Raw genomic sequence first — 19,092 nt, 5'->3', positions numbered from 1 at the left:
AAGACCTCCAATTGGGATTCTCCCGGTGGAATTCTTTTGCCATGGTACCGCCCCCGCCACTTCCGCTAGGAACCCGGAAGTTCCTCCCCGACGCCGGAAGTCCCGGGGCCTTGCATCCTCAGAGTCTCCCCCAACCTAGACACCGAGGAGGGGACTTGTTTCCGGCAGTCGAGGGGCGCCGGCTGGGCTGGCGGTGCGCTACGGAGTGGTGTCCTGGGAGCACCGTCCTCCCACACGCCGGCGCCGGAAGCCCGGGCTGCGGCCGCGCCAGGAGAGCGCCGCTCTCGGCGCTAGGCCCGTGCGCGGCCATGAACGGGACCGCGAACCCGCTGCTGGACCGCGAGGAACATTGCCTACGACTCGGGGAGAGCTTCGAGAAGCGGCCGCGGGCCTCCTTCCACACCATTCGCTGTAAGTCAATGCTCCCACGGTTCCCTTCGGCCGCTCCAGCCGCCACATGCCAACCTCGACTCCTTCCTTTCTTCCCTCTGTCCTCCAAAGTCCAGGGACCTCCCTGCCAACGTTAGTTTCCCTCTTTTCTTACCCCAAATTCTCCAGAATCTCGGTCTGTTCCTTCTTTTGACAGATCGGTCCTCCCAAACCTTCGTCACTCCCAATTATTCTTCTACCTCATAATTCCAAAAGTCATTGGCCCCTTTCCATTTCGATTCTCCCCCCAGATCTTAAGCCAAACCACCCTCTCTTATCGGGGTCCAGTTCTTCTTCCACGGATCCATCCCCTTCCTTTCTGATTACCCCATCAGGGTCCTCCACATGTAAAAGACTCTTCCCGTTTGCTATGAGCCTCATCTATTCCCTCCTAATGCATTCTCTTCCCTGCTTTTCTCAGCTTTTTTTCCATCTCGGTCTTAGTCCTGGACACGCTGATACTGCGCTTTGTCCCCTCTACAGCCAAAGAATTTTCATTCTCTCTGCGCCGCATCTGTCTTCCTCTTTCTCCTTCCCGTGCTTCGTTTTACTTCGATGTCTTTTGAAGTCATCTGTATACCACTCTGACTTTTCTCCTGAACCAAGTCCCTTGTGGGTAAAGAATAAAATTAGAATTTGTGAGCCAGGGATAGGTTGAAGCTTGATCTATGTTTGGAAGAAGAGAGCAGGCATAAGGAATGTCGAAATAGTCATTATGCTGAACCTTTTCCCACATGATTATAGACTCTGTTTAGACAGTACACTTCCACTCTATGTCCTGGGTGAAGATTTGGTTGTTAGGAATTGGCTGACTGAGCATCCCTCCATGATTCACAACCTTTTGGTTTCCTGTAGCACTAACACTGGTTAAGACTTGTTTTTGTCAGAGGAGGTAATAATAGATGTGACTCAACATATATGAAGAGGGTGTGTTTGATAATGAAGTTCCAGCTTTGTGTGGTCATTTGCTGTGCCATTACTGCGCTTCCTCCTGACAGCAGTTCCAGCTCTTTCAGAGAGAGAATACTGGGAATGTGATAAGAACATCATTTCCCGAGTAGTTTGTTAAGTTGATGTTTTCCTCTAGTGCAGGGGAATATGGAATTTAAATGAGATCATTCGTGTATGCTCACGACCTGTAGTTTGAGGCAGGTGTGTTAATGTGAAGGAAGATGGCCATTGATGTTGTGCTCTAACTGCAGTTCAGAAACGTGAGCAGGATAACCTTTAGAGATACAGTTCAGTTGTCTCTCTGAACACCTACAGAAGCATCTTTGTTAAAGCTATGGAACTTGAGTGTGGCAAATCCTAATTTTAACATTTTCTATACAAAATGAAATCAGCTTTTGTGAGGCTGTGGCCTTTTATATTTCATATAGGTTTTATAATCACAGAATCTTTTTCATATGCTTGTCCTCACAACTCTAATTAAACACCTTGTGGATAATGAGGCATTAATTTTCATCTATCCCTTTTATTATCTTTGTTTAATAAAATGGCATATAAATTCTAGCTTTTTTACCCCCAAAGTAATCCAGTGGGGGGATCAGAGGAAAAATATGTGGAAGAGTAGATGAAACAAGATCATCCCTGAATTGGTAATAATTGAAGCTGGACGATGATACACCAGGGTTCACTGTCTAGTCTATGTTTGCATATGTGAAGTTTTCTATAATAGTTTTTAAGAATTCTAAATCGGCCTGGCATGGTGGCTCACTCCTGTAATCCTAGCACTCTGGGAGGTGGAGGCAGGAGGATTGCTTGAGCTCAGGAGTTCAAGACCAGCCTCAGCATGAGCAAGACCCCATCTCTACTAAAAAATAGAAAGAAATTAGCTGGACAACTAAAAATAGAAAAAGTTAGCTGGGCGTGGTGGCGCATGCCTGTAGTTCCAGCTACTCGGGAGGCTGAGGCAGGAGAATTACTTGAGCCCAGGAGCTTGAGGTTGCTGTGAGCTAGGTTGACGCCACAGCACTCTAGCCCGGCAACAGAGTGAGACTCTGTCTCAAAAAAAAAAAAAAAAAAAAAAAAAAAATAGAATTCTAAATCATTTTTATTTTCTAGTTCTTTGAGTAATAAAAGTTTAATTCTTAAATGAAAATACCGGAAGAACCCTATTATAAATAACCTGGTGGTTAAATGCTTTTATCCTTTCCCATTAGATGATTTTAAGCCAGCATCTATAGACACTTCCTGTGAAGGAGAGCTTCAGGTTGGCAAAGGAGATGAAGTCACAATTACACTGCCACATATCCCTGTAAGTTTATTTCATTTTTTAAAAATATAGGATCATAGTGAATTCTCATATTTTATGTTACTGCAATTTAAACTTCCTACTGTTTAAAAATGTCTAGATTTCTAAAGTACCAACATTGGGTAAAAGGAATTCTAGGTGGTAGAAGGGGGTGGAATTCATGCTACTCAAGTGGTTCATTAAAAATGATTCTTTGCCATTTTCTCCAAGCTCCCCTTTCCTCTATTTGCTATACAGTAGACAAGTTCTGTCTGGACACCTAATCCCTCTTTTAGACATGCATTTTTTTCTCCCAAGTAACTCCAAAGAGAAAAGCCTTAGGTGCCCTGCTGTTTATATAGGTTTAACAGCTCAGGAGTGTGGGATAACCTCGGCAGGAGTTAAGGCAGGCAGGAGCAGGATGGACATCTTTCTGTCTGGCAAGGGGTCAAGTGCATGCTGTTAGTCTCAGGCAGGAACCAGAGGTTTGGAGCATTCAGCTAATTTAGGGTGAAGAAGTTGGTTAGAAGCTGTACTGAGAACCCTTGCAAAGAAAGACTTCTGTGAAGGCCTGCCCAAGGCAGCACTAATCACAAAGCCCAAAGAGTTGCATGATGTTCTTAATGAACATGTGTCATTGCATGTCACAGCCTTGTCCAGGAACATAATAAGTTCTTGGTAGCTGATCATAGAATGAAAAGGCTCTGGACACAAAGACCTGGAAAGCTTTGTGCTGAGGAAAAATTGCCTGTTCAAACTGCTACTTCATTACTTGTTGCTTTTGGCAGGTTACATCATCTCCCTTTGGACCTTAGTTTCCCAAATGTAAAATGAAAGAGTTAGATAAATGGTCCCCAAAGTCCCTTCCAATTCTAAATTTTTATTGTATGAATAAGGAGTCAAAGAGCCAAGCAGTTTTGATTCTAAGCAAGGCATTAAATCCTATATTCAACAAATGTTAATTGAATGCTTACCATGTTGTCGGCCCATTACTAGGCACTAAGAATACAGCCTCAAACAAAACAAGCATATTTTCTTGCCCTTGTGGATCTTATGGTTTGGAGTTTAAGTAAATATAAGAAAATATAAGCCTGGCATGGTGGCTCATACCTATAATCCTAGCAATCTGGGAGGCCGAGGAGGGAGGACCTCCCCCAAGGTCAGGAGTTCGAGACCAGCCTGATGAAGAGCGAGACCCACCTCTACCAGAAATAGAAAAATTAGCTGGGTGCTTTGCCTCTCGCCTGTAGTTCCCAGCTACTTGGGAGGTTGAGGCGGGAGGATCACTTGAGCCCAGGGGTTGGGGGTTGCAGTGAGCTATGATGATGCCACTGCACTCCAGCCTAGTTGACAGAGTGAGACCCTGTCTCGAAAAAAAAGAAGAAAAAGAAAATGCAGCACTTAATTCTCGATAATCAGGGAAGACTTCCTTAAGGAAGTAACCTTTGAGCAGATCTGAAGTTTGAGTAAATTAAAGAGAAAGGGGTAAGACGAAACAGGCAAAAGCCTTGTTAAAGCCCTGAGGCAGGCTGGGCATGGTGGCTGACGCCTGTAATCTTAGCACTCTGGGAGGCTTGAGGTCAGGAGTTCGAGACCAGCCTGAGCAAGAGCGAGACCCCGGTCTCTACTAAAAGTAGAAAGAAATTAGCCAGACAACTGAAAATATATAGGAAAAATTAGCCGGGCATGGTGGTACATACCTGTAGTCCCAGCTACTCGGGAGTCTGAGGCAGAAAGATTACTTGAGCCCAGGAGTGTGAGGTTGCTGTGAGCCAGGCTTATATGCCATGGCACTCTAGCCCAGGCAACAGAGTGAGACTCTGTCTCCAAAAAAAAAAAAAAAAAAGCCCTGAGAAAGGAAAGAGCTCGAGGATCTGAGAGAAGCCACTTCCCGTCTGCTCTGAAGCACGAAGAGCCCACGGGCTCATAGTACAGGGTGAGGCTGGAGAGCCAAGGAAGAACCAGGTGGTACAAGCCCAGATGGCTGGTTTAAAATTTTATCCTTTGGCCTGAGAGCAACAGAGGAGTGGTAGAAGGGCTTAGGCAGGTGAATGGCATGATCACTACTCTGAGCTAACTAGGAGATGACCTGCCCTTGGAGTGGGCTCTGTTGGTTACTTGTCATAAGAGAGGGTAGCCCTGGACTCTTCAATTACAAAGAAATATGAAAGAAAACAAAACAAGATGGCTGTCTTGTTTTAACTATGCAGTGTAATAGCTCTACTTAGTGTAATGCAAGTAATGTTTAATTTATTTTTCTAAGTTTGTACTTTACCATTATTTGTAATGCTTCCCCAAATCCTTAGAAACATGTACAGTAATTTAAAATTTTTACACTACCTTTCTTTTTTTTTTTTTTTGAGACAGAGTCTGGTTCTGTTGCCGTGGCTAGAGTGCCGTGGTGTCAGCCTAGCTCACAGCAACCTCAAACTCCTGGGCTCAAGCGATCTTCCTGCCTCAGCCTCCCGAGTAGCTGGGACAGACATGCGCCACCATGCTCAGCTAATTTTTTCTATATATTTTTAGTTGTCCAGCTAATTTCTTTCTATTTTTAGCAGAGACGGGCTCTCGCTCTTGCTCAGGCTGGTCTCCAACTTCTGATCTTGAGCCATCTTCCGGCCTCAGCCTCCCAGAGTGATAGGATTACAGGCGTGAGCCACCGCGCCTGGCCTACACTACCTTTCTTAATTACTTAGAATCAGTTGCACAGTCACAGATTTTTGCTGTATTATTATATCTCTTTTATTTTTGCCTGGGAACTCGGAGTTAAAATAGAAATCAGTTCATTCTGTTCATTTTGAGTGGCTTTGATAAAAGATTTTATCACATAAAGTCATCTATAAATTCCGTTTTGTTATTTATAACTGTTTAGTTTGATCATCTTATACTTTTGTGGCAAATAGGGATCCACACCACCAATGACTGTGTTCAAGGGAAACAAACGGCCTTACCAGAAAGACTGTGTGCTTATTATTAATCATGACACTGGTGAATATGTGCTGGAAAAACTCAGTAGTAGCATTCAGGTGAAGAAAACAAGGTATGTAAATAATCAGATACAGATTTATATCATGTTTCTAAACCTTTGTGTTATCTATTCAGTTTTTAGAAGGTTGTGAGCATCTGCTTGCTCATAGTGTTCTATTGATAATCTTAACTGCACCTGTGTCTTCTCAGACAAATCAATAAACTATATCTTTTCCTCAAATGCAATAAAAAATATTTTAAGACCTAAAACATGGGAACCATTGGGGAAAGGGATGTACTTTATAATTAACCCAATTTTGTTAATCTCATGATTGTTGATAAAGTACTACCCAAGGGATAAAATTTAAATTGATAGATTTATAATTATGAAATAATAATTAAATATATTGTTTATTAAAGTGAAACATTAATTTTTTTACAAGGTACATTTGAGGTCATTATAATACCAAAATAAAACTGCCTATTTTTTAAAATAGTGAACTCTTTCACTCAGGTATTACATAATCTAATATGAAGCCAGTTAAAGTTTATTTGAAAGTCAAAATTAATTCTATTAATAGAAGTAACCAGTTGGTTCTATTTGTTACATCGTAATATAGTAATTATTATAGTACTTAAATTTTAAAGGGAGCCTCACAGACTGATGTTTTTCTGTTCGTGCTTCCTCAAGCCATTTTTCTTGATTCACTCATTCCACAAAAAATAGCTACCGTTTATTGAGGGGTTATCGTGTGCTCAGCACTGTGCTAGATGCTTTATGTACATTATCTTATCTAATCTTTGTGAGTAATTTTTAGGTGCTATCATTATCCTTTAAAAAAAAAAACAGATAAGGAGACTGAGGATTAGAGAGATTGTGACTTACCTTAATTTGAGTGCTAGAGCTGAGAACTAGCCCAGGCAGTGTGCTGTAGAGCCCTTGCTCTAGAGCCCTTGCTCCTGTTCTGCTGCTATTTGTATTCAGTACATACAGTGAACCAGGTGCTGCAGTTACCCCTCCAGTGTCTGTTGGTTGTGGTGTATTCCTTTACCACTCAGTGTGATGTGGGGACTAGCAGCATCATACCACCTGGGTACTTGTTAGACATGCAACATTTCAAGACCTACTAGGGCTGAAGCTGTAGAGTTCCCCAGGTGATTAGTATATATGCTAAAGTTTGGGCTAGTTCGTTTACAAAAGAAATTATTAATGGAAAGAATTTTCTCAGTTTGGGGTGGAACTCTGCTTGTTTGCCAACAAGAGCTGGCACGTGATGAAATGAACAAGCAGTATATAGATGATGGAAAAATTCACAAGTTGGCCAGTATTTTAAGAGGTAGTTTACTTAGGAACCCATGCACTCATGAGTGTAACTTCATATTGCACACAGTGAAGTAGTCACACAGTCATGTACTGCATAATGATGTTTTGGTCAATGACAGGCTACATATACAACAGTGGTCCCATAAGGTTATAATGGAGCATATATGAAAACCTGATATATGGCACTTGATATTGGCATTGCAGATCAAGTAGGGGAAATGACTGATATCATTAATGATGCTGGGACAGTGGGTTTTCTATATGCAAAAATATATATAAATAAAAATATATATACTATCTAGATTTGTGTAAGTACACTTCATGATGGTTCGCACGATGACGAAATCACCTAACGATGCGTTTCTTAGAACATACCATTGTTAAGCGATGCATAACTATTTTCCATTAGTAAAGTGGATTCTCATAATCACATTATATCTGTTTTATCTCCTTCTTGCTATAAAATGTGAGCTCTGTGAGGACAGTGAGTCTATTTTATTCATCCCTGCATCCTTGGTGCATAATACAGTGCTGGAATGCAGTAGACACTGAAATGTTGAATGAGTTGTTCACATGATAAAATTATAAATATCAATATTTTTCAGTGGTCTGGAAAGAGCGTGGGATTCTGCGGAGACTTCTGGGTGCTTGGTCACCTGGACAAATTTGAGAACCACTGTTTTTCCCCCTCTGATTTAGTGTCTGTATGTCCTTTCAGAGCTGAGGGGAGCAGTAAAATCCAGGCCCGAATGGAACAGCAGCCTACTCGAACCCCACAGCCATCACAGCCACCACCACCTCCACCACCTCTGCCATTCAGAGCTCCAATGAAGCCTCCAGTTGGACCCAAAACTTCTCCCTTGAAAGATAACCCCTCACCTGAACCTCAGTTGGATGATATCAAAAGAGGTAGAGAACATTTTCTGGAGCCATGATAGCAACTTGGAGTAGTGTTGACGTTCTTGTGGAGATCACAAGGCTGCTGTATTGACATGGTGGTGGGACCATTCACTGCCATCAAAAAAATTTCCGCACAGCTCACTGTTCAGAGGTGGTAAGGTTAGGGGCTTCTGCCACTTATCTCATTTGACAAGCGTGAGTCCTTGAATAGTGACTTGAATTGTGGCTATTTTGGTAGCATTCTGCTTAGGAGGTCTAGAGTTTAAACAAGCATGACTGCCACCTAAGCATGCCATATGGCATGCCTCTAAGGCTTTGGACAAAGAAAGGATTCTAGGTGTTGGGGGTGAAAACCAAATGTAGCAATGTTTCTGAGCTCTATATTCATACAATATCTGGGTTAGAGGGGCCAGGTGTGGTGGCGCACACCTATAGTCCCAACTACTTGGGAGGCTGAGGCAGGAGGATCTCTTGAGGCCAGGCGTTTGAGGCATTGGTGTACTGTCATCATGCTTGTGAATAGCAACTGCACTCTAACTTGGGCAACACAGCAAGATCCATCTGTTTAAAAAAAAAAAAATAGATTAGGGGGCTATTTAAAATACCATGACCAAATGTTTTGTGCTGATACAAAGTATATAAATATGAACAAGGCCATGAGGACCAGTGGAAGTGGATACTGGCCTAGAAAGACTTCAGGGTCTGGTTTGGCTCTCCATTGCAAACCTGGGACGAAGGAGTTTACTTTGTCTTTCTCCCCAATACAATGGATAGTTTTAATCCTTCAGAGTCTTACAAGTTATTACGCTAAGTGACATATTTCATATCTGTAAGTTTTATGAAGCAAAATTAAATCTGTAATAATAGTAGACAGGGAAGGATAGAGGTGTCCTTGGGAAGTTTGCCTGTTCCACCCTATAGAGAAGCTGCCTTTTAGCAAATGAAATCACTCTGCGCACTGTGCACAGCTGTACGCGTCTTGATTTTTTTTTCCTCGGGGATATTGGAATGCTGTTACGGACCAAGTTTCCGCTCAAGTTAAATAGGAATGAGACCGTGAGTGGCTGGTTGTTGCGAGTTATGCTTAAAGGAGCCACAGCCATTTAAGGTCACCTGGTGTGTTTGGACAGGAAAACCTGGCATCTTTCTTGATATATACTATGATGATGTATCCTTAATATATTCAGTGACATTGAAATGGCTAGGTAAAACATGTTTTTTCTTCCTTAATGTCTGTCAAAAAGGCATGGCTGTCAGTCAGGTATTCGTAGAGTGGAGAGGAGGAATGTTGTTCCACCATTTTTCTTAGCTGGAAAGGACCTCAGAGGCTGACTGGCCTTAATTTTTCCAGAGTGGCTTGGGATATTCATTGACTTCCACCTGGGTCTCACTGCTGGTGACAGGGAGATCCAAAAAAAGCACTCAGACCTTCCAAATCCTAGTCAAGTATTTTTCAAACTTTTAGCATAATATTTCTCTTATTTGGGAATTATGGTTTTATCCCATAATTCACAATCTTTTTTGTTGTTTTTTTTTAGTAGATAAAGATAAAATAGACTTAAATTATTTCTTATACAGAATAGTCATTATCCTGAAACAGAGTCTGCTTTTTATTTATTTTGGGTGCATTTAATTGTTCCATTGTCTCTCTGTAAACAGGTTTTGTTTGTTCGTTTTGGTGTTGGTAATTTTGTTTGTATGCTTTTTAAGGAATTGAGGAGTAGGGCTTTGTTTAAAATATTTTTAATTCTGTTGGTTTTGCTGATTTACTATTTATAGAAGCTTCAGTGTGCTGCCTTGGGAGTGGGTGCTGTGCTGACCCCTGTCACGTCATTTATTCCAGAGCTGAGAGCTGAAGTCGACGTTATTGAACAGATGAGCAGCAGCAGTGGCAGCAGCTCCTCAGACTCGGAGAGCTCCTCGGGAAGCGATGACGATAGCTCCAGCAGCGGTGGCGAGGACAATGGCCCCGCCTCTCCTCCGCAGCCTTCACACCCGCAGCCCTACAACAGCAGGCCTGCCATTGCCAATGGAACCAGCCGGCCACAAGGAAGCAGCCAGCTCATGAACACCCTCAGTAAGTGTGCTCTCCCTCTCATGACTGAGAGAGGGCGTTGATGCAGCTTCTATTTATCTTGTAGCAGAACCTGTAAACCTAAAGACATGTAAGGCCTAGGAAAGGATCTTGGCAAAGATAATTTGGAGCAGAAAGGAGTGAGTTACATAACACTGAAAAAGGGAAGCGTAAGACTCAAAATCTGTTCTCCCTCTTTCCCATTCCCCACTGGCACAAATTGAGTTTTGTGAATTTTGGAAAATATTTGAACATTAACGGGTAGGCTCTTTGCTTTTGCTTATATACCAGGCTGTAGGGGACCTACTTGCCACCACAGTACCCCCTGCCTCTAGGTCTTTCATAAAAAAGAATCCACTGTCTCTGCAGTGTGGTGTCCTATAGCTCACAGACTTGGGAACCTGTGCTATTGGAGTATATTTGGAGACCTATTAACCTCTGGCAAGAGGGAAAGAAATGGATACTGTAATATCTGGGTGGCTTTTAATGTAGTTGATAACTAAAGTAAAACAGGAAAATGAGAACAAAAATTTCTTTGTTTTAGAGGTGGGGAGAGGGCTGATTTTCTATGCTTTTTCTCTTTCTGGGAGCCTGATGAATGTTCTCCCCTGGTGCACCTCCTTTTGAGGAAACTGGAAGGTCTGGAGACAATGGTGGGGAAGCTAACCTAGTTAACCCTACTGTTGTGGACCAAGCAAAGATAATCTTAACCTTGGCACTATGGACATTTTGGGCTGGAAGTATCTTTGTTGTTGGGGAGCTGTCCTGTGCATGGTAGGATGTTTAAGAGCGTCCCTGACCTCTGCTCAATAGATGCTAGTACCATCCGCCTTCGCCCCTGCCCCCAGCACACACTCTGCCAACCAAAAATGTCTGAAGACATTGCCATTTGTGTCCTGTCTTCAACATGGGTTGAAGTGTATAAAGAAAATGGCATCACACAGGTCATTAGAAACGGGAGGACCTTGGGGTCAGACCCCTGTGAAAGAGTCTCAGGGACTCCAGAGTCCTCAGAACAGACTTTGAGAAGAACTAGCCTGGAGATTAGCAATCCAGTAATGCAGAAGTTTACTTTTGTTTTTTAATCCAAACGGTATCAGCTGGGACTCCGTTGTATGTATTTCTATTACATTAGATTGAAAGGTCGAGTGCTTGAATTCTTCACTCCTAAATTCTGCACACTCAACAAGAATCTGGGGCTTTGCAAAACTCAGTTCAGATTTGAGGTTTAAAATAACGTGTGTATCCTGGACAGAGGTGTACAGAGGGAATGTTGCATTAGTATATTAGTGGTGTTAGCAGTGTTCGGCTTCCTTAACAAGAACCCTAACTTGGTGTTTTATTAGCTTTTATAAAGCAACTTAATGTGAACAGTTCTACCAAATGGTGAATCCGTTATTTATAAATATTTTCTTGCTACTTACTAACACATTTAAAAGCTTTCTAGCCTACTCCTCCCTTGCTCCATCCTAATCAGTATTGCTGTGCTTTGCAGATACCAAAAATAGCATCTCTTTTAAAATGTTGACTATACCAGTTTTTTTCACTGAGCTAAATTGATTTTTCTCCCTAATTAAGTTGAATTAGCAAGATTTTACTGTAGTGTGATAGCCAGGGCAGTCAACCAAAAAATTGAGAGGAAGTCATTTTTAAATCCTGTACTTTTGGTTTTATTCTGTTTTTTTTTTTTTTTTTTTTTTTTGCAGGAAATGACTTGCAGTTGAGTGAATCTGGCAGTGACAGTGATGACTAGCACTGGATCTTTCAAAATCTACTTTTTGGTGCACAAACATGCTGCAAGACCGGGCTACTTTAGCATGGAGTCCATTGCCAAGAGGAAAATGTTATCAATCAGTGACTGTAGTAGGAGTTTGAGGCTCTGGAGCTCTCAGATATTCAAATCTTTAACTTAGTGGTGATGGGTGATTTTCTCATGTAATTTTTGAACAATCTCATGTTTCAAAGTAGATCTATAGAAGAACTAACAGAATTATATTTCTATTTAGTTAACATTGTTAATGAGAAACAGACAAATGTGCCCTGGTCTAGGTTACTCAAAGGCCATGTCTTCACCAGGCCAGTCAGTTTGGCCAAGTGGTTTGCACCAGTGAAATGAAACAGTCTTTGAGGGGATAGGAGAGAGGGGGAAACCTCAAACTGCATCACCGAAATATGTTAAAACCACTTTAAATTGTTGACACAAAGTGGTAAGGAAATGTCTGACCCAGCCTAATAAGCCTGGGTGGAAATGGATTTCAAGACGGAGTGCTTGCGTGTCAGCTGGTTGGGAACCAGGAGATCTGGCTGGCTCAGCCCCGCATTTGCAGACTAGGAAAGGAAGCACACAGCCAGCTGTGGCATCTCCTGTGCACCGCCTGCCCCGTTCCCAGGCTTTTCTCGTTACTCCCTCCCTTGAATCTCTTTTGTTGGAATCAGAGATTTCTTATACTTGGAACTTTTAGATGTACATTGGAGCTTCGATTAGATTCCAGAAGACAAAAGTGTTGGGTACTTCTAGCTTGAATTCAGATCCACACAGTCCCTAAACACGTGGGGCTGGGCGAGCAGATTAAGCCAGCAGACACTGTGCTGATGCACGCGACTGAATTAAACTGGGGCTTTTGGTTCCATGTGGATCCATAATAAATGTTCTTCATTCAGTGGATTTTAGCAGGGGGAGATAGAAGTAGAAGAGAGGGGTAGTGAAGAACCTCTCTGAACAAATGAACCAGCAGTAAGTTTCCAAAAACCAGTATCTAGATAGGAGTTCTGCAGTAGGAAATGACACATTCTTTGATAGGGGATTTCTGTTCATGCTTTTGTACCACTGTTTGTGCCTGACTCCCAGACCGATTTGTATTCTTTATATACAACTAGAAGAAAGTCACAAGATTGCCTTCTGCAGCGTGCAGTTTCCAAATGAATTTGTTGTTCCAGGAAACTGGTCACTAGTTAATGTTCCATATTGAGTGAATATGTGATAAATTGTCCTGTAATGATTATAGAGTAGCCCATTTTTGTAGTTTGAACACGTCCTGAGAAATTTCCGTCAGGACAGTAATAATAATTTTTCCTCTGAGTCCCCCCACTCAGATGGCCTCCCTCACCCCAGCTAGTGGAGGGAAGTAGTTTAGACCTGGAAAGGTAATAGTCTGTGGTGGGGGATTTGGTTTGAATTGTACCTTGTAGAGTTGACAGTTTTCATCTGCATGGTGACCCCAGTGAGCTGGAGATGGGGCAGAGCCATTGCCCAGCAGCACGCTCACACCACTGCCCCCAAGTTTAGGTAATAGGTGTGCGCTAGTACTCTGTGGTGGGTTCTCAGCTGTCGTGAAGTTGTGACGTTTCAGTGGATTTAGTGGCAGATAGGAACTTATTTACAGTGAGTTGATAATGACAGCTCAGGGAAGGTGAAGGTCATGATTGGGAGACTTGAATCGTTACTGGGTGTGGGAATTGTTTCACTACTCTTAACTTGCTCAAACTGGGGCAGGTTCTAGGAACTTGAACTAAAAATATCTATTTAAGCCTCTCTTTTTCTTTCCCTTTTTTCTTCGAAAGCCTTGATTTATTTATATAGACAAAACTGTGGTTCTTGGTATGTTGGGCCAAGATATTTGTTTCTATAGGAAATACTTGCATGTGGCACTGGGGTCAGTGAGTTTGGCTTTCTGAGCTTCAGACCCTTCCTCCCTGTCATCTGTCCAACACCCGATGGTTACTCTATAGCACAGGCCCAGTTTTCTCTGCACAAAACCTTTGGTGGTTCCGGTCCCCTACCCCCTATTTGTACCCACCAGAGTAAGGAATCTTTTTCTTTTTGGAAATCAAGAATTTGGCCTCACAGATGGCTTCTCATAAGTACCCTTGTGCCAGCCAAACTAGACTTGGTTCTTCTTGCCTCTGTGCCTTCTCTCAGCCTCTCCTCCTCCCTTCCACCTCCAAACCCCACTCCTGAGGCTCTGTAGGGCCATCTTCGTGGACGCTTTTTCTGTTTCAACCACATGGAATGTCCTGTGTGTACATTCCTTTCTGTTGCCTGAATTCGAGTTGGCATGAGCTCCTTTAAAGCAGAGACCATCACTCTCATCTCTATTCCTTGGTGTGTCCACAGGAATAGACATTCAGATGCTTATAGCCTGGTGGGGGAGGAGGCAGAGAAAACTAACCAGTGAAGTACAGGGGATAAGACATAGAGAAAACATTCCAGGCATTTGGAGACAGCTGAAAATATCATGTTGATTTTCATGATTTAGAAGTTTTTAACTGAATTGTTAAAATTGCCTTTTCTTTGCTCTATACAATGTCTACTATACTGTGGGTCATTTAGGCAAAATGAAAAGACTTAAGTCTAAAGTGTCTGAAGTGCCACAGCAAGCCTTAGTAAAGATGTGATTTGGGGAAACTTAATACAAATAAACTAGAGATTTGTAATAATGCCACTCATGAACTATTTTATTTCTGTAGCAGAACCATTTTTTCTATGGAGGTATTAATATGTATGTGTATCAGTGGTGGGAAAACTTGAAAATTCCAAAATCCTTACTTCCCTGTTTGAGAGGCTGGTTCAGCAGTGTGTGTGTGTTTGAGAGAGAGTGTGTGAATGAGAGAATGAATGATGTATTTATTACATTATTACATTATTTTGGAAGAGAATTAGTCTGTTATGTGGATATATATTAGGTACAGCCAAATTGGATGTTTCCATTTGGCAAGGAAGGTAGGATTTCTGAAACTCAGGCCTTAACCAGTAGGTTGGAAGAGAAGACCAATTGAAGCGTTATGAAATGTATGTTTTTATTGCTCCCGTTATTTCTCTGTTGGGTTCATTGTTTTATTTGCTTCAATGATTTTTAAAATTTTGTGCCTAAAAGTTTATTTCGCTTAATAATTAAGTAGACATGCACGTTTACATTTATGTAAAATATTTGCTGTGTAAAGTTTTTTTTTGTTTATTCTCTTAAAAGATCATTGTATTTAAATAAAAATGAAGGTCAACAATACACTTAACATCTTTGTGGCTTTTATTTTCTTACTAGCAATCAATGAGCCATATAGATTCTTTTAAGAGACTTTTGTGCTTAAGTCTAATCAGCTAACTAGAGTGATTCCTTTTTAATTTGGTGTTTATGATCATTAGGAAGTACACCTCAGTTTTTAAATGGTGTGACATTCAAAACTGAAGAATGAACTTCAGCTTTTAAAGGGTATGAAATTCAAAAGCGAAGGATGACTTTGGCAAGCCACATGGCATCTGAGGGCTTTTCACTTGGTCAGGAAAAGCAGGCTTAGCTTTGGGTCTGAGAACTACGTAAGGGTTAAACTGAATCCCCAGGCATCCTACAGTATTTTAGTTCCCCAGATTCCCTGCACCTGGGATGCCATCTACAGGTACACAAACACCTCTGACCCCCGTGGACATTCGGGGGGTGGGGGGGCGGGCGGTGATCTGGACTCCTTCCATTCTGTACTTCTGCTCCACGTCTGCCTGGTGGTCGTGCTCCTCTCCTGGACTGTAAACTCCTAGGTGGGCAGGGACTTTATTACTTTTTAATTCTCTGTGATGTTTCTAATGGGTGCTCAGTAAATTTGGGTTGAATAAAATTACATGTTAAGTTTCTAGGAATTCTCTGCTGTTTATTCTGCAACTGGTGCTCATTCCCTCAGGTGGAAATAGGAGTTAGGCTTGAATCTCGTATGCATTCATCACCCAAGGGAGTTTTATCTTCAGTTAACTGCGGCCACGATAATGGTATAAACAAACCATACCAAAACTCAATGGCTTAATAAGCATTTATTTTGCTCACAAGTCTGTGGGTTGATGATTTAGACTGGCCTTGGCTAGTATTGACTGGCTCCCTCTTATGTCCTGGCTGTTGACAGGTTTAGCTGATCTAGGATGGCTTTGGCCAGCATAGTGGGGACAGCTCCGCTTGTATCTCAGCCTCAGTAACCCAGCCTGAGCATGCTATGGCAAAGGCAGAAGTGCAAGAGAGGGAGGAAACAGGAAATGCTTCCATCACAATTGCTAACCTGTCATTGGCCAAAGCAAGTTACAGAGCCAAGTTCAGAATCAAGGGGTGGGGAAATACATTCTACCAATGGATGGGAGGAGTTGCAAAGTACATTGGAAAGGGTGTGGATGCAGGGAGGTGGGAAGAACTGGGGCTATTAATGCAATCAATCTGCTATATCCACATGCCCCATGGTCAAGAACATTGGGCCATGCGATCTCTAAGACCCCTCATAGCTCTGGCATTTTCCCTGTTCAGATAAATAGAAGTGCCAGCAGGAGTTAAGACAGATTTCTATTCATGATTTCTGCAGAGGGTGCCAAATGCAAGCCAATAGCTGGCTCCTCTTGGCTTGGCAACCCACCCTCACCCCTTACTGCATGTGGTTTGCTTTCCTCCTACCGTTTTACCAGAGCGCTATTCTGGTTATCTGTTGTTAACTAATAAACTACCCCAAAACTTAGTGGCTTAAAACAACAAACATTTTATTTCATGAAATCTATTGGTTAGGAATTGGGACCGAGCTTGGCTGGGCAAGTCTGCTCCTTGTGGCTTCAGCTGAGGTCACTCAGTGATACTCAGTCGGCCGATGGGCTAGACTGAAGGATCCAAGCTGTCTTCATTCACATCCCCTGGTGGGGATGGCTGGAAGCAGCCTCATCTGGGACTGTCAACCAGAGCCTACACCGCCTCTCCAGCATGGCTATCACAGGGTAGTGGGCCTTCTTCCTCGATGGCTGGCTTCCTCTAAAATGAGTGTTCTGAGAAGCTGCGTGGCCTCTTATGACCTAGCCTGGGAAGTCACACAGCATCACATCCATAGTATTCTTTTTTTTTTTTTTTTGAGACAGAGTCTTACTGTGTTGCCCGGGCTAGAGTGCCGTGGCGTCAGCCTAGCTCACAGCAACCTCAAACTCCTGGGCTCAAGCGATCCTCCTGCCTCAGCCTCCCGAGTAGCTGGGACTACAGGCATGCGCCACCATGCCCGGCTAATTTTTTCTATATATTTTTAGTTGTCCGATTAATTTCTTTCTATTTTTAGTAGAGACGGGATCTCGGTTTCGAACTCCTGAGCTCAAACAATCTGCCCACCTCGGCCTCCCAAAGGGCTAGGATTACAGGCGTGAGCCACCGCGCCTGGCTAATTTTTTCTATATATTTTTGGTTGTCCAGCTTATTTCTTTCTATTTTTAGTAGAGATGGGGTCTTGCTCTTGCTCAGGCTGGTCTCGAACTCCTGAGCTCAAACGATCCTCCCGCCTTGGCCTCCCAGAGTGCTAGGATTGCAGGTGTGAGCCACCGCGCCAGCTTACATCCGTAGTATTCTATTGGTCAAAGCAGTCTAACACTGGCCTGGATTCATGAGGAGGAGGTATAGACTGTACTGCTTGAATGGAAGAATATCAGAAAGCCACCCGCCCAAAGTCCCCACCTTTGTTCCCTGTGTTCTTTCGATCTGGTTTTCTGCCATTGTTCTCAGATAAACCATCTCTCCAGAGCAGTAGCTCTTAAAATGTGATCCTGGACCCAATATCATCAGCATTTTCTGGGCCTTTGTTAGAAATGCAAATTCTCAAGCCTACTAAATCAGAAACTCTGGGGTAGAGGCCCAGTAACCTTTGTGACAAGCCCTCCAGTTGATTCCAGTGAACACTGAAGCTTGAGAACCACGGCCCCAGGACAAACTGGCCTCCCTTGCTGAGCCTCGAGGGATGATCCATGATCACGATTGGCTACTTTCGGCTTCCCCTGCTGGGTGAGAAAGGGTTGAGGGTAACCCGAGGGTGGGACATGCAGTGGCATGTAGTACTGTTTATGGGTTGGCACATCAAAGACCAAAATGTAGAAGAGCTGGGGAGACAGGGAAGACAATCTATTTCCTCGTCATCCTTGAAGAAATTCAGGGGCCAAAATAACCCCAACTGAAATTCTCATGAGGTACTACTGTCTTTGCAGCAGAATTCAGTGTTACACGTGGCCCCTTTTCAGTTCTATAAAGGGGTAGGTGGTGGGGCAAGGAGGAACAGAGGGCAGGGGAAATAGTTAATTTCTTCCTTTGTTAAGGTTGTGTTGCTTGTGGAATGGTCTGACTGTAAAAGTCAACTGTCTGGGACTGAAAAGAACTCAGGGTGAGCCTGCAGGGAGAAGGCCCCAGAGGAAGGCAATGTGAGTTCTTTCATTGTTTTCTCAGGCAGGGTTGGATGAGGTGGGAGCGGAGTCCTTAGCCCACCACTCCTGTGATTTGCAAATCTTAGAATGGTTACAAATGAGGATGCAGCAGGATAAACTATGCTTCCAGAACCTCTGGGCCTAGGGGTGGTAATGGTGGGTGCTTAAGTGCAGCAATCTCCTTGGTGAATTACCAACGTCCTTGACCCGTGAGCTGATTGTCACTACACAAGTGGAAGAACTGAGTTTCACTGAAAATGTTAATTGGCTCACTCTCCTGCGGGGAGGGGTGGGGCTGGACCACTCCAGTAGAGCCGTCACTGGGGCACAGGGTGGCCCGTTCATTGTAATGAGCTCTGGAGACTCTGTAGCAATTTGATCCATTCGTGCCCTTCGTGCCCCTAATAGAGTGACGGATACCCTATGTCTTTGCCGGGAGACACTCAGGAACTTTGTCCTGCTGCCTTCAGCACTAGTTCCTAAGTGCCTAGTGACCAAGCTTCCTTCAAAAACCTTACTTTGCTTACAAATTTGTTACTCAAACAGCTTTGCAGGTGGATAGGGAAGAGACCTTGGGCCACATCCCATCCCCACACTTCCCTGGTTATGGTGGCAGCTTCTAGGCTGGCCTAGAGAATCCCAGTGACAGGGTAGATCCTTGAGAGGCAGTTGAGCAAAGCATGAGCCTCTGTTACCGGTGAAAGGATCAAAACCAGCCTAATACTGAAGGAGTGAGAAAATCGGTCCAGACTGACAGAGTAAAAGTCAGTCCTGTGTCCCTGCCACGCATCACACTGCCGCAGCTGACACTCAGAACACCACTGCAAACGGAAAGCAATATTTCTTTGTTTTTTTTGAGAGAGAGAGTCTGACTCTCTTGCCTAGGCTAGAGTGCTGTGGCATCAGCCTAGCTCACAGCAACCTCAAACTCCTGGGCTCAAGCGATCCTTCTGCCTCAGCCTCCTGAGTAGCTGGGACTACAG

General features: G+C 43.2%; 1 protein-coding gene across 1 annotated transcript; it reads left to right on the top strand.

Moving 5' to 3' along the window:
- Positions 1-112: 112 nt before the first annotated feature.
- EAF1 (ELL associated factor 1) lies at positions 113-14,932 on the top strand. Its single transcript, XM_012664504.1, has 6 exons — positions 113-411; positions 2,592-2,686; positions 5,566-5,702; positions 7,672-7,862; positions 9,697-9,930; positions 11,634-14,932. The coding sequence occupies exons 1-6, from the start codon at positions 309-311 to the stop codon at positions 11,678-11,680; spliced, it is 807 nt and encodes a 268-aa protein (XP_012519958.1). The 5' UTR covers positions 113-308; the 3' UTR covers positions 11,681-14,932.
- The last annotated feature ends 4,160 nt before the right edge of the window (positions 14,933-19,092 follow it).

This window comes from Propithecus coquereli, unplaced genomic scaffold (assembly GCF_000956105.1).
Source record: "Propithecus coquereli isolate 6110/MARCELLA unplaced genomic scaffold, Pcoq_1.0 Scaffold12, whole genome shotgun sequence".
NCBI lineage: Eukaryota > Metazoa > Chordata > Mammalia > Primates > Indriidae > Propithecus > Propithecus coquereli.
The sequence above is the reverse complement of the archived record's forward strand: the minus strand, read 5'-3'. Positions and strand labels throughout refer to the sequence as shown.